At 37.0% G+C, this 16,368-nt stretch overlaps 1 protein-coding gene and 1 non-coding gene across 2 annotated transcripts in view; one reads left to right on the top strand and one right to left on the bottom strand.

Annotated features, from left to right (window-relative positions):
* Window positions 1–16,368, bottom strand: part of LOC113238594 (S phase cyclin A-associated protein in the endoplasmic reticulum) — a 107,429-nt gene that overhangs the window by 76,941 nt on the left and 14,120 nt on the right. The window contains exons 6-14 of the mRNA XM_026475422.1: window positions 16,035–16,110; window positions 15,848–15,937; window positions 13,439–13,597; window positions 11,453–11,623; window positions 6,724–6,885; window positions 6,483–6,619; window positions 5,623–6,220; window positions 4,668–4,783; window positions 3,511–3,631 (exon numbers count right to left, since the gene is read on the bottom strand). Of these exons, the coding sequence (XP_026331207.1) occupies window positions 3,511–3,631; window positions 4,668–4,783; window positions 5,623–6,220; window positions 6,483–6,619; window positions 6,724–6,885; window positions 11,453–11,623; window positions 13,439–13,597; window positions 15,848–15,937; window positions 16,035–16,110 (1,630 nt within the window). The remainder of the gene's footprint in view (window positions 1–3,510; window positions 3,632–4,667; window positions 4,784–5,622; window positions 6,221–6,482; window positions 6,620–6,723; window positions 6,886–11,452; window positions 11,624–13,438; window positions 13,598–15,847; window positions 15,938–16,034; window positions 16,111–16,368) is intronic.
* Window positions 8,304–8,376, top strand: Trnak-cuu. The gene has a single exon. It is a non-coding gene; the product is annotated as a tRNA-Lys (tRNA).

Here is a 16,368-nt window from a genome sequence, read left to right as displayed (position 1 = left end):
TGTCATACCAAAACCTAAAGATATTTATTATATCCCCTGGCAGGTCAAATTTCATCATCAACATTTCATCATCATTATTAATTATTATCAACCCATTTTACGTTCCACGGGTTACTTCTAAAACAGGGTTTCTTCTAGTCACCTATCTAGGACCCCTCTCAAAATTACAAAGAGGCGACGTACCCTTTCCGAGAAGATGAAGAAGAAGAAAGGCTTGCAGGTTGCATTGACGAGCGGCTCGCTCCAATAATGGGTGGCGAACAAATGGCACAAAAATTGTAAATAATAATAATAAATCATGTAAATAACTTAGAAATTAAAGCTATAAATAAATGCACTCATAGGGATTCAAACCGTCAAGCTCTGAATTTTAGGTTAGGTTACATTAGATACTAATTAAATAAATTCGATACAAGTTTTGACAGTACCTTGAAATCATAAATTATTGTAATTTTTTTTAGAATCTTGCCTTTATTATCTAACTATATAATCTTTGCCTTTTAATCTATAATTACCTAACAGACAAATGTTGAATTTTTAGCACAGCACACCCGGCTGCCTAAAACTTTGGATGCAACTTAGAATCCACATCCTCCACTGTTACATCCAGCCTATCGTTATGTAAGGCAACGAGTCATGATCCATCAAAAACGAAACTTGACGCATTCGATATGTAGTGCTACCGCCACATGCTTCGTATCAGCTGGATACAGAAAGACAAGAACAAGACAGTACTCCTGCGTATTAACACTGTTGCGGTAGCGGACGGCCGTATGCGCCTGGCCGGTCAGAGCAAATATGAGTAGAATTACGTAAACAATTCAGGGGCTCTGATTGACCGCGTGGCGTCTGCGGCGCATTAATGGGACCGGTACGGTGTGGAAAACACCGTATCGGTATATATGTATATAAGTGAATTTTGTAATAATGTTTTGATCCGAATTCATTCATATTTGTGACTTGTTAGATTATGGAACTACGTCAGATAGACATCGGTCACGATTATTAGGATAAAGTGTTCGTTCAAGAATAGAAGTGTATACAGTGCACTTAAGAATAAGAAGCTTCAATAAACGAAAGATTACGAGTTTCACTTCAAGACTAGTCCGCTTTGAGACGGATTCAGCCGGGATCCAACAAATGATAATAACGCACACATTGAACATAAATCCGCACTAGGGAAACCCTGTGTCGCGGGTGCCATGGACACATACATAGACAACCACAAATTAAACCCAAACTCACGGGAGAAATAAATGTAGGCCGTACAAATATTACTCTCGGCCCGGGAATCGAACCCGGAACTTCTGCGTGGCAGTCTGGCATGGCAACTGTTCGACCACGGAGGCAGTTACACAAAAAAAACACAAGGTTGAAGGCAAGATATGCGCTGGAAGACGTAACAATTCTTGGTTACGAAGCATAAGGGACGGACCGGAGTCACAAGCGAGGAACAACTGTTTCGTTTTTTTGTCGTCAACTTGTTCGTCGGCCATGGACAGGGAAAAATTTGCCATATTGACGGCCAACCGGCAGTAGTGGAGAGGCACTTTAAGACGAAACACAGCCGGTCGAGGTTAGGGACTCACGTTCAAGAACCGGCCATCGATACGTGCCGATTTAAGTAGCACAGCTTTCTGGAAACGACACGCTACAGAAATGTAACCACCTGAAATTGATATTATTATGTTGTTGTAATTATAACGATGAAGTCCAGAAAGACCTGAAGAACCTTCGTACAAGTGACTAAGAGTTGCAAGCTCAGAACCGGACGTATTGTATGTATTTTATAACAAAGCAAAAATACCGTTTTTTTCAGATGCACACAAAGACTTTCACCCCGTGAACTAAAAACAGCAAAGTAATAAAATTGACGTAACGAGATTGAACAAACTAGCAAAAAGGTTAACAACATCTGATTGGGGACATCAAAATAAACTATCCGGAAAATGTTGCTAACCCCTTCCCGTTGCTCAATTTCATCATAGACGTCAGAAGTATAGCAATAAAGTATGGATTTTATTTGTTTTTACGGAAATTATTTGAGACAATAGTTTCGATTGTATGAGTTTTTGTTTATTCATCAATAAATAGTAGAGGGTTCAAGAACTTTAGTAGGAAAACAAATAACTTTTGGATTTATTTTACCCGACTATAGCTGACTTCAAAAGGAGGTTTTTTTCAGTGTCTTCTACGTATCTCAAAATTAACTTCCGTGCTTGCGAACGCAATCGTATTTATATATAAGGGAATACAAATTTACGACCTTAAGTCTTCTTAGTTAAGGGTGCAAAACGACTCATCCGAAAAACAGAGTCTGATGTGATTATACAACGAAGATATGATAAATACATAATCTCGTTATTTAAAATAAGGCCTATCTATCGTTTCGGACATATAAAATCGAACACCGGTCGATCTGATATCCACAGCGAAGAACAATTAACGAAATTTGTAGAACAAATTTCGTTCGGATGAGTTGCAAACTTCATGAAGAAAATTTCATCATCTTAGTTTACAGATTTTAAGACTTTCGTGGTTATTCACTAATATCAGGTTTCTTACCACGGTAAGAAACCTGATCACACACATACACACACACATCAAAAGTGTCTAGAGATCAAGCACGTTTTTGCCTATTACTAAAAAACTAGTTTTTACATTTTTTTCAATGGTTCTTTCTTGGTTAATTCCGTAATTTAGAAAAAAACATTATTATTTTAACAAACTTACATAGATATTTCTCTTTTCATTTATACAGTAAACAAAAATTTTAAAAAGCAACCTTGATCCCAATACACTTCAGCCACCGTAGTACTCCGCCTCGATAAAGCTATTATATCCACTATTTAGCTGTCAAATTCGAGTGATATTTTAAATTTTTTTTGTATAATTTTCGCGGCGATGATTAAACGACAAAGATTGCTAATAAGCGAACTTAGGGTCATATTCCAGAACTCTACTCATTGCTCAAGTCAGGATCAGAGTATAATTTCAAGCACTGGAAATACGACCCTAATGTCAGGGACTTGAGTATGATTTCAAGTGCTTTAAACCATATTCAAATTCTGACTTGAGCATTAAGTAGAGTTCTAGAATACGACCCTAAGATTTATCAACTGAATTAAATATTATCGCGGGGAGGTTTATCACACATATTCTGCCATGCTACGGCCACAGATGTGTGCATACGACGACCGAGTAAGCTCTAGAGAAGCATTTACGGAGCAATATATATATATATATATATATATATATATATATATATATAATTTCATACCGTTATCCTTGTCCCTCCAAATATACAACAATAGTTCATTACCAAAGAAACAAAAGAACAAGTGACTCTAGTGCCGTATCTTCCCAATACAATAATCGCAATAAAAAAATAATGGCAACACAGCTTTATCAACTAAATAAATATGTCACGGGGAGGTTTATCATGCATTGCATATGATATACTGTCATGTTACAGCCACAGGTAGGGCCCACCGTACAAGGGGTACTCACCATCTGGTCACTGAGAAGCTTGATGAGGTGCACGGCGAGGTTCGTGGTGAGGAGGTAGGTGGCGGTTTCCACGCACTGGGAGATCAGACGCGATATAATCATCACGCCTGTTGTGAGGCACCTGAAACGAAGGTTTGGGTTAGCTGAGGCTGTTTTACACGTGTTCCTGGTCACTCCTGGCGGCCTAAGGTTCCACCAAACTGGTTGATGAACATGAGCACTTGTATGGTGAACAGTTAGGTATGCTAATGCAAAAACACCGCTTTCCCCTTTCCACCATCGGGGGACTAGACGTAGGCTGGGGTTTCGGGGTAGGGTAGGCTATAAACCTGGGCCTTTTTAAGGCGAGAGTGAATAGGCATTAATTAGGTATCCATCGTCGACCTTATCGTCACTTACCATCAGCTGAGATGGAAGTTAGATGCGCACTTATTTTTATTTATAAAAACAAAACCGAAATTGTTTCGCGTATAATGAGCTTAATGCACTAAAGGCCTACTATGAGCTTCGAAGCGAAAAAATATTATGTTTTCCAAAATAATTTTATTATCAATTACACATAAATACGTTATTTTGTAATATCTGCCCACATCATCATCTCACTCAGTTACTCTGCTTTTTTTGGCGGCTTAAATAACATGACAAATGATGGCACGTCATGGTACAATTTTACTAAGAGAAAAAAGGTGAACGGCTTTTAAAAGGTCTACGCAAACTGCAAATCAGCTATATTTTTATGAGGTACGAATGTAACAGTCAATTGAACTTACGGAAATGTTTCACGTTTTTGTTTGTTTGACTGTACATATGACGTTTGAAGAATCTGCCATTAAAAGTATCTGGCGTTTCTAGAATCTCACCGAAAAAAGGATCAAGATTGCTATTATTGACAATAGAAAATTTTAATTATCGGCGACTATTCTATTTTTAAAAGTAAGTCTGAACTGGAACTCGAAGCGATGAACTTAGAAAAAAATATTCTGTATTTTTATGACACCGATCGGGAGGGTCAATCATGCGAACCAATCTAAATCATCTGAATAATATCATATATCAATAAATCTAAATAACATAGCATCTAAAATTATAGGAATACCATGAAATGAAAAATAACATTAAAAAAAATATTGTTGCATTATTATTATTAATAAACTAACTTGGCGGAGAACTGTGAAGCCAAGTCGTCCCGCTCAGCAGGCACGGCAATCAGATAGTTGATAGTCTTAAGCCATACCCGCTTCTGCGCTACCACAGACGCCTGCTGCTCGCGCGACTGCAAGAAAATCTCATATGCAATTTTTTTGATGGTTATTTATATTCATTCCTTCAATTATTTACAGTAGTCGGTGTTTAGTAGAAAGGGCGAAAGCGCTTTCTAAAGCGGTTTTCACGATTGTTTTAAATTATTTACGTCCTGTTTTAAAATTCAATATTGAATTTAAAACAGGACGTATACATTAATACTGGTCACTTTGAACTCAAATATCTGGCGTTTGAATTGGAATTCCAAATTCTACTTTATTTTAAAGGTAGTTACAGTTCTATTTTTCAATTTCTTAATCATTTGTTTTCGCGTCATTTGTTTTTGCTCTGACATCGTGCTGCGACAACGGAAAAGTTGAAATATCGTGTAAAACATGCTCCCCTGATTTTTTTTGCAAATGGTGCTTTCGCCCTTTCTACAAAACACCGACATTATGATCATTTAATCACATTCATTTATTACTTATATTTTACTAATATTCATTTTTTCGCATTAATTTATTAAAGCCTTAATAACTGTTATTTGTGGTTAAGAGTTCGTTCAAGGTAGTACTGCCACCTTACCTATTTCTGCCGCGAAGCAGTAATGTCAGCAATACTACGTTTCGGTTTTGAAGGGTAAGGGTGCTGGTGAAATTACAGGCACATGGGACTTAGTAAACTTGTCTCAGGGTGACGAACACAGTGGAGGTACCGTGACCGTGACAGTAATGGCGTGACAAACGTGTCGCTCACCGCCAGGTGCTCGCCTTATTCGTCCCGTTACTTAATATTATAAAAAAAATATTAGTATGACATTATTATCATGCATACATACAACACCGAACAATGATGTTAGTTTCAACTAACCTGGGAATATTTAAGTTGACTCACCAAGTCGATTTTCTCAACAATCCTATGCAATTCATTCAATAGACGCTCTAGAAACATCGCGTCTATATTCATTTGGGGTTTTTTCTCGCCTTTGTTGCTCGCTTTGCTCATATCACTCAGTGAACTACAAACAGAACTGCTCTTGCTTAACTTCGGCTTGTCTTTCTCGTTATGATTTTTGTGTTTTTTATTTTTCTTCTTGCCGTTCTCGGTCTTCACTTCATCAGCCATAATAACGTCAGTGTGGTTATTGTTGTTAAAATTCTCAACGTTATACATAACAGTAACGGCATTTCCGTTATTTAAAACGGTGTCGTTATTTATAACGGCTTTGTTGTCGTTTTCCGTGTCTTTATTTTTTATTTTACTGGTATCATTGCCATTGACTAATTTATTGTTATTAGACTTGTTTTTCTTTTTGTTTTTGTCGTTTTCATCTGCAACGTGGTTTGGTTTACCGCTTTCTTCCAGGAGGGGCATTAAAATGCTTGTAAGTTGATGTAATGCTTTGTGCATTTTATATGTGTGTTGAATTGAATCGGGGACTGCCGAATCGCCTGTTGGTTCGCAGCTCCTGGAAAGTAAGTAAGTATTAACATAGTATAAATAATACAGGTATGTTAATTCCACACAAACGTAGCAGCGCAATTTGTATGTGACAGGTTTGTACGCACACATTCAAGGAACTCTTGGCTGGTGTGGGGCGTACTGATTTTGGCGGAATAACAACATGTTTCACAACATCCTTATAATTACAACTTGTAACAATAGCTTTTAGTTCCCAATCTAAAATAAATTAATAAATTCAACTGATATTTTTTTAATGTCGAACTTACATAGCCATTAACTTCTGCTTGACTTTCCTGGCTTTCTTCTTGATCGCCTTTTGTTTTTCTCTTTCTTTCCGCTCCTGCTCGAGCCGTTCGGCCTCGTTCTGTTCTTCGTCTTTCTGATCTTGACTCTCCGATGTTGTCTAGAATGTTAAAAACTTATGATTTTATTTATTTGCAGGCAACAAACGTTTATAGTTAGTTATACGCTTCATAATCCCTTGGTTATCTAGTATTATTGACTTACGTTCTGCCTAGGTCCCGTAGCTTTCTCCCTAATGGCCTGCAGATGCTTGTCCAGGCGTTGTTGACTGGCGTCTTGCTTGTCTCTGATACGGGATCGTAGAGCGTCCGCTTCCAGTTCGGCAGCGGCTGCCAGCGCTGATAGGCGGGATTTTACGCCTTCCGCCTGCGGCATAAGGTTGTAGCTGTGGTACTGCACTTTCGATAAAGTTACAGAAAGAGGTACCTATGTAAGACGATCCATTTAACAAGAGATAGTTATATAGTTAACACCTATATTTCAAGTGTTAAGTTATCAAGAATAATGTGCCAGACAACACACTATAGTTCATTTCTCATAACATGGGTACGCTGAGGTTTGAAATTTGAAGTTTCTAGAGGTGTCAAACTCAAACTCAAACTCAAAATAATCTTTATTTCATAGGTAAGCATTATTACACTTGAAATCGTCACAATGGTTAAACTCTACCGCTCATTCGTAAGGCAGATTCCCCTGAGAAGAATGAGCAAGAAACTCTAGGGGTTGCTCTTTGTAAATAGCATTTACAATATTTTTTTATTTTTATTTGAAACATCAGAGATCGAGACTACCTCCATGAGCTAAACGGGTTACTACCACGGATTTTTGTCATCCAAGTACGCAGAAGTTGTATAATAACCTTTAGTATAAAGTTTTTGTTTCACTATAGTTTTAAACCTCGTGAAAGGCAAATTTTGTATATCAACCGGAATCTTGTTATAGAAGCGTATACATTGCCCCTTAAATGATTTTTTGACTTTGTGAAGACGACTATCAAGAAAAGCTAGTTTATTTCTATTCCTCGTATTAATGTTATGTCTGTCACTATTTTTCATAAATAAATTACTATTCCTTTTAACATAAATTACATTTTCATAAATGTACTGTGAGGCTAGTGTAAGAATGTTAATTTCCTTAAACTTATCTCTCAAAGATACTTTGGGGCCCAGATTGTAAATTGCCCTAACTGCACGTTTCTGCAGGACAAAGATTCTATTGATATCAGCGGCATTAGTGTAGTTATGTAAAATCGAATGAAAATAGAATAATCTTCCATTGTGAACATTGTTATACTAAACAGAATGAGTTTATTTATGATGACCTTAGTCCACGATTTACACTGTGGGTGCAGAATGAGGAGAAGAGGAGGAGGGTTCGATTCCCGGTGGGACCCAAATCCTGAAATGAACTTTTCAAAATCAGTTCTGGAGTTACGGGTTGAACCCGGAAGGGAATTTTGTTGCTCTGGTACTCATAGTAGAGTCAATTCTCGTAGTTTGTGATCGGGTAATTGGTGTGGTTGTTAGGCACATTATTATTATCTACTAACTTTTAAATTATTATCTATGTATGTGTGTGTGTGGTTTCCCTAGCGCGGGTTATGAGTGTGTACGTATTGTTGTTATTGTTCTGTACATAGATTAAAACGTGTTTGTACACTATTAAAGAAATACATTATTGTTATGTTCTGTCAGCAGCTACACAAAATATAACTTGATGTGCTGTTGACTGCATGTGCAGTTGTGATTTCAATATGATTGTTAATTTCGGGTCGGTCTTTCACAGCCCGGCTAGCTCAGTCGGTAGAGCATGAGACTCTTAATCTCAGGGTCGTGGGTTCGAGCCCCACGTTGGGCGTCATTTTTTTTCCTTTTATACTGATTTGTCCTTTATTTACATTTTTTAAGGGGAATTTGAGTGTTTTATTTGTATGCTGATATTTATAAGCTGCATCAAAGGTTATCAATGTATCATAATAATGTATCCAGTACTGATGAAAATGAGTTATTGACCGATTTATTGCGTTTATGTTTGCCCAAGTATTTATAGTTTATTAATAACAAAAGTGTGACGTATCATTTTTAACAAGTTATTACATTTTTTTTAAATACTCCACCAGTTTGTTATTATTATTGATACATAGTTCACTTCAACGTGGTTACCCAATTAGCCAGCAGATCTCAATTTTTCTGTGTTCATTGCGGATCTTTGGATTGGATTTTTGGACGGTTTTTTTTTCTGTGGGAACTTATGTTACACTTAGTTTAGTCTCTTGATTATTATTTTGTGATAATCAATGTACCTTCAATTATATTTTTCTACTCATGTACTTTAATCTGTCAATTATAATTTCAAAAGCCATATCACAAAGGAGCAGTTTTTAGTTTTGAACCAATATCCTATTGTTTAGTGCACTCGGTGCTGAATTAAAAAAAAAACATATTTTTGCCAATTGAAACATTAAAGCGTGGAATACACAGAGAGGTTGCGGGTCGGCGGCGGATCGAATTCCGTTTATTTATATAAACGACAATAACACACCGAGTGTCGTTCAACGAATTTCAACTCGATTAAAGATTTTGTGGTGATTGGCGCGATGTGGGGAAAATGTGGTGATTCTATATTCTATAGAAGAATTTTAATTTCTTCCCACAACTGTTTTACGACATTCCTGATCTTATGTTGTGGATGTGAACTCATCCATAACACAGGCCGATCTTGTAACTCTTTTGTATTCATATTTCGTGCGGTGCGACCGCTCCTGTCGGGGCACGTGGAGCGACCGTTTTGTGCACACTACGGAACTTTCTCATACAATTGTTCTGCGCGCCTGAAAAAACGCGCGTAACGGTCGTGCAAATTCGCTCGTAGCGAATTTCGCTGCAAGTTGCAGCGCTACTTTGTGGTCTTTTACCATTGACCTACCAATAAATGGACATCGGGTTTAATACAAAAATCAACGAAAAAAATGTCCGATGTTAACCTATACAAACGTGGTGACATGTAACGAACTATAAAAAACTTAAAACATTTAATTTAAATTGTAACGTCATTGCAGTACTGTCTAATTTTGCTTGCAACAATTTAAGGGCTCAAAAACACCATATTCAGCTTCTAATGGAAACTTAACAAAATACACCATATTTAGCTTCGACTGAAAAATACTTGAACATAAGAGTAATGGAGTAGCCTTTCTCGTAAATATTAATTAATTTTTATACATATTATTATGTCGAATTTTGTACAAATTCACTCAAGCATTATAATAAAGAGTTGGGCAGATACATACATACAAATATTACTATAAATGTAAAAATAAGCGTGTATTATAAGAAATGTACCGATATTCCAACTAAATGTAAATTCAAATATCCGTAATTCTGAAAACTGATTTGTAATAAAACCGTTACGCTTTCGAGTAATTTTGATGCTTTTCACAAAGCCAAAACTGTTAGCTTTTGTTTTGTAATCTTCTTAAAAAAATATTTGACGTTATGAAAATTCGAGCTAATGTTATTTCGGGCAAATAAAACGAGAAAAACAATGAATATGTAACAAAATATGGTACAAAACACACTTTACTGCAGTAATTTTTACAAGTTATTATTTTTGGTACTTCATGATTGACAACCGCGCTGTCAGTTGAACAAATGAAGACTGTTCTGCGATTGACGCTCTGTATGCGATTTTAACGCCCTATAGGTGCGGACACTTTTTAGCGCGAACCCGACGTCCATTTATTGGTAGGTCAATGTCTTTTTCGTGTGTTTGTTAAGACTAATCTTAAACATTTTAAAATATGTGGCGAAATATTTCAAAGACAAACACGGCATAAAATTATGAATCAATTATATCAACCTCGTTGCCATAAAATAATTTACACAAATAACTGCTACAACATGTGCATTAAGATTTTGAATAATTTACCAAGTGACATTAAATTACTACACGGACATAATTTTAAACTACAATTGACAAGATGGCTTATGACACATTGCTTCTATAGTAATAAGGAATACTTTGAATTTAGAAATATTTGACATTTTAATTAACTTCAATTACCTGTACCAATAAATTCCAATATATTTGCACACCTGCTTGCAGGTTGAATACATTGTACCAATTTAATTTAAGACCTGTATATTTACTGTATTTTGGCAAATAAACATTAATCTAATCTAATCTACAAATAAAATCATATATTTGTTTTGAACGCTCGACGCTGACGCTTGTAGCGTCAAGCGAATTCGCTAGGAACGTCACGGCTCGTGGTCCTCGGGTAAGAACTTATGCACAAGGAATATTCTATACGCGTCGTGAATGCGTGTAATCTGCGCGTATAAGCGTCGCAGTGAATGAAAGACGCACAAAAAAATAGAGTTTATACTTAGCCATTCATGTAGTTGTTTCATTTCAAAAAACTAACTGAAATTAACAAACAAAATTAAAGTAAAACTATATTTTATCAAAACGCGCGGTTACGATGCGTATAAGGTACGTCGTGTGTATAGGTTCATTACAGGTTTGAATCTGTATTATTACTTGAATTGAATTGAATTTTGGTAGTACACTGGGTTTTTTAAAATTTAGTTGTAGTATTTTTTAAATTCAGACTTTCGAAAAAAGAATCTTCGTATTTTTGCTAACAAAAATAAATCTATTCAAACGTTTTATTCCTTTGTGATTGGTTCATCATCATCATCAACCTTTTTATACGTCCCACTGCCGGCCACGGGGTTCGGGCCATAGTCTGCTACGCTGGCCCAATGCGGATTGGGGATCTTCTTCAACGCGCAGATTTCATCATGATAAATTTCAAATAGAATATTGCACATAAATTCCAAGAAACTCAGAGGTGCGAGCCTGAATTCGAACCACGGCCACTGCAGCTCCTGCAACGAGGCAGAAGCAGTCTCGGAAGGGCGAGGCTCACCTTCTCGCGCGCGGCGTCGCCCCGCTGCTGGCGGCGCAGCTCCTGCAGCTGGCGGCGGCGCGCGTCGCGCTCGCGCCGGCGCTCCAGCAGCGTCTGCACGTGCAGGCGCCGCGCCTCCTCCAGCGCCTGGCGCCGCAGCCCCACGGCCGCCTCGCGCGCCGCCTTCTGCTCCTGCGGCACGACGGTCGAATGTACGAGTCGCTTCTTGCCACGCCACGACAGAAACGGGCGCAGTAACACATTCAATATTCAGCACAATTAGACTGAACGTCATGGGTGCGGCTGTGGCGTAGGCTATTGTCACCGCCGGCAGAAAGGCTGTGACGCTGATTCTCAGTGGGCCCTAAAACCGAGTGAGTACCGGACGGGTGTGTAAACTTAAATAAATTACATAAATATTTCTATAATGTAGTGTGTTGTGTTCGGCTATATCTATAAAATACTTAAATAATGATTTTTTAATACAATTGCTCAAAACGTGGTATTTTTCGCACTACAAATCGTGCGGAAAGTTGGATTTCTCGCACTAGTGCTTTTTACTTTTCTAGTTTTTTTTTAATTTACTGTTGTTTTAAGTCTTAAACATAGAACTAAAGAGATTGTATATTTATTTCATATTTATGTGCTTTGTGACGTAAATCATTCGTCATTACTATACTATATCTATGGAGAGACCGCATTTTTACACCTATGAAGTAAATGCTCCTTAGTAGCAATTATGTAGAAAATAAAGTAATATAAAATAGTAATTTTAATGTGGCTGAATACTGGCAACAGTTGCCATATTGAAAAAAGTCGGCCAAAAAAGTACCAATTTTATTCATCGTTTACATTCCCGCCTTTTTCATTAACTTTTTTACGATTTGTTTTTGTTATTGACAAAGGAATAAAATGAGGTTTTTTTTAAATACTGTTTTATTTTACTTTCAATGTAGGTTTTTCGCAAATGCATTAAAAAACGTTGTTTGATACACATGCGGATTTGTCATTTTCACTTGTCTCGAGTCTTAACCCTCGCCCCTGGCTCGGGCCAAGATGCCTCGAGACTCGTGAATAATGACTAACTTTCCGCACTTGTATCAAAAGTAACTATTGATACATATACATATACAGTGGTAAATATATGTAATACGGTGTCCAATATTTACAACAAACAAAATAGAACTTACTTATTTTATAATGAAACCGATTGTGAGATTTGTATCGCGTGTACTACGCAAGAAGAGAGGGTAGGCGCGCAAGAAGGGTCCCCAACTTAGCACGGAATACTGACCTCACGAGCCAACAAAAGTGCAGCCCACTCCATTATAAACACTAAACAGATTTTGTCCTGAGTCGTAGGTAATCAGCTCACATAATAGCGTGTAATCTCCTATATATGAATTGCCCATTAATCATACCGCACTGCTATTACAAGTTTCGTAACTCAAAATATATAAAATTCAATATTGTATAATTGCTGAACGCAAAATTTTACTCTCTGTAATGATATAGCAGAATAGATTTCAAACAAAGTAAATAACATTTCGTCTATATTTCTGATTATACACTCGGTGCCTTAGAACGCAACATTTTCGTTATGAATATGGTCCACACGTAAGCACATTTTTTATTGAAACTACTTACCATTTCTCTTCTCATTGCACAACCATGGTTGTAATGAAAAGAAAAAGGCCCTAACATTTTATTTTGGGACAATATAATCAAATAAGCCTGCTTACAAACACACTATTTACTCACAAATGTCATAAAAAACATTATGTATTTCAACGAACGAACCTCGACTCCAAAAGCTGATAGACTCTAATCTAATAGATCTCGTTCATAATTTCTTATTAACCGGCCTTCATACACAGTGTAACATTGACTACACAAAACTTGGCTAACGTTCCACCCTGGAAAAAACGCTTTTGAGCGCAGATTTCTAATGAAAAAGAAAGCCTTTCCGAGCTAGTGAGGTGAAAAATCTTTCAATACAAAACTTACCAACTTATTGAGTCGATCTCGTCTCATGAGCCTCAACCGCGTGGTATGTGAGCGGCACTGGTCCAAAAATTCATGTCTTCTGTTCTCAGCTTCAAGTTGTTTGATGAATGCGATCTCGCGGAGTTTCTCTTCCTCATCGTGCGCTTTGCGGACTATGTCCTGAAAATTAAGAAAATGAAAACACTGTACATTTGCTGAAGAGACCGTGTGTTGGTTATATGTATACATATATCGAAAAAGCGATAACCGATGGGGAAAACGGGTTTGCAAGTTGATCTCAACTTGGAAATAAAAGCCTGCGATGGATTGCTTGCAGGAAATGGATGAATTAAGCTGTGGCACACCCTGAACACTCCACACAACGATCGAAAGTTATTTACCTACTACTACTACATACAGCAAAGCGCTATCTGCACACACGCAAATGTGTGCGTGAAGTGGCAGGCTTACCCATCACTTTCTTGTACTATTGCGTTACGTCGTCAGTGTGGCAACACAGCGAAAATTCTTAAGCAAATCTGTTACCAATAACTCTATTAATAGAATCCCAATAATGTTCATTGGGTATTTATATGGATTAATATTATATTTTTTATTAATTCACTAACTAGAATAATATTGAAAACTTGTTTTAAAAATATATTAAAACCGCTTGAAATGTTGTATTTTGGACAGGTGCGTACTTTTAAATACAGTAACCAAGGTATTTAAAATTACGTGTCCAATTTTATCATTACCTAGTTAATAATTAGGTATATTCACTACGTAATATTTATCGGCAATACAAATTGAAAATTCCAGAACCTTTGTCTACTAGCTCACAAAGTTATGGCGTCTCATTATATTGATATGATAAATCTGTATTATATTTTACTCTGCACAAATAAATGAAGTAAAAATAATAACTGAATGAGTCTCAGACATAAATTTTTTCATCTTCGTTTCATTTTTCGGAAAACGAAAGAAATGGGTCTCTTTATCCCGTTTAGACCATTATAAATAGTAACGTATAACGATGTTATATATTAACGTCAAGTTTCGTAATGAATAAATAAATACTATATTCAAATATCAAAGCCGTCTTAGCGCGAAAATTGCTCGCCGACAGCCTTGTTGTCGTTCAGTCAAAGTGACCCGGTAATGTGAGGGGCGTGGTGCGGTATCTAAATCTAGGGAGAGGCGGAGAGTCTCCGTTCTCGTTACTTTTTTGTTTCCTGGCTGTGGACCGGATGAAATAGGGCACAAATTCAAATCATCTTTATATCACAGGTAAGGAATTTACCCTTGAAATCGTCATGCTAATTAAACTCTACTGCTCATTCGTAAGGCAGAGTCCTCTGAGAAGAATGAGTAAGAAACTCTAGGAGTTGCTCTTTTAAATATACATTTGAATATGTTCGGTACGGCTGCACTCAACGAGTAGCATTAAACTTGTTCATTGTATAAAGTTGTTACATTTGAGTAAATAGTTCAAGGTTTATTTGTTGTGCAAAGTATTACGCTAATTTGTTCTAATAGTCTTAAATAAAGTTTGTATATGTGTCTCGATTTATTCCAATAAGGATCAAACAGGTATTCAGTTGAAATAATGAGTAAAATAGAGAATATGCCTGCTTGATCCGACTCGCGCGCAGCAAGGGCGACTACTTATATACCTGAAGCGGGGGGCAGGGTAGTATAAGTAGGCCCCCCGGCACAAATCGCCTGCAGGCGCTTGACTGAGGTTGTTATGTACCACTTATATAGTTTTTAAGACGTTATGTACAAATTAGCATAATGAATACGTGAAACGTGAATAAATAGTACGACGAGGGTGAGGTAACTTTTGGTGGGAAAGGAAGGCTCGCTCACCCATAAAAGGCGCACTGGCGCCAAAAAACTCATAGTCCAAAAACAGCCTAAGCTCGAAACACATAGAAAAACCCGAAGAAGAGCCAACCCTACCAGACAAAAACCAGCCTCCAGATCTTCACAGTATATACAACCGGCAGTTTCATTGAATCATAGGTGCATCCCGCATGGAATACATTTAACATGTACAATATTTATTTCAAACATCTTAGACTGAGACTACCTGCAATAGCTAAACGGGTCACTACCACGGATTTTTGTCATCCAAGTACACAGAAACTGTATAAAATATATAAACAACCTTTAGTATAAAGTTTTTGTTTCACTATTGTTTTTTTTTCACATTTTGGGAAGGTTGTATTCGGCATAAGCCGCGGGAAATTCAACCATGGGCTTTAAACATCGTGATAACACCTGCAAGTCGAAAAAAGTTCACAACCCTCGGAAAATGTGTGACGTCCAGCAATGGAACGTATAAATATGTTGACGATGACATAACTAGAATAAATTACTCTGATTTTGTTTTTGACGAGTTTCGCTATGTCTATATTTTATTACCTTTAAATGTTGATCCCTGTTCTCCGCTGCCTTCTGAAGTCTCCTCTCCATTCTGAAACGTTTCTCGTCTATCAACTGATTCTTTGCGACCTGCAATAAATATAAATTATTTTGTTAATGTAGTAAGCATACAGAATTTTGTCACTGTGTAATACGACTATTTTTATTTCCCGCCACTATTGTTTACTGCAATATCAATCCGGCTCGAAGGACCACATAAAGATGTACTGTGTTCCTTACACTTATAAACGATAGTATGATAACTATTAAGAATGTTTAATAGTTCCGATTTGCAACTAATAATTATACACTTGAAAGGTGTGAAATAAGTACACTGCGCGATGGCTGATTACGAACTAAAAATAAATTCTAACTAAAGAAGAATGACGACATCCCGCGTATTTTGTGACACAGTGTTTTTGACGACGTGCATTAAAGAGACCTATCAGTACTTGTGATTCATTATCAAACCATCAAAAAAGCTAATTGAGTACTGGGGCCTTACCATGAACTCTTATTAC

This window comes from Hyposmocoma kahamanoa, unplaced genomic scaffold (assembly GCF_003589595.1).
Source record: "Hyposmocoma kahamanoa isolate Upper Pololo Valley unplaced genomic scaffold, ASM358959v1 97, whole genome shotgun sequence".
NCBI classification, from domain to species: domain Eukaryota; kingdom Metazoa; phylum Arthropoda; class Insecta; order Lepidoptera; family Cosmopterigidae; genus Hyposmocoma; species Hyposmocoma kahamanoa.
This window is presented reverse-complemented; position numbering and strand designations above follow the sequence as displayed.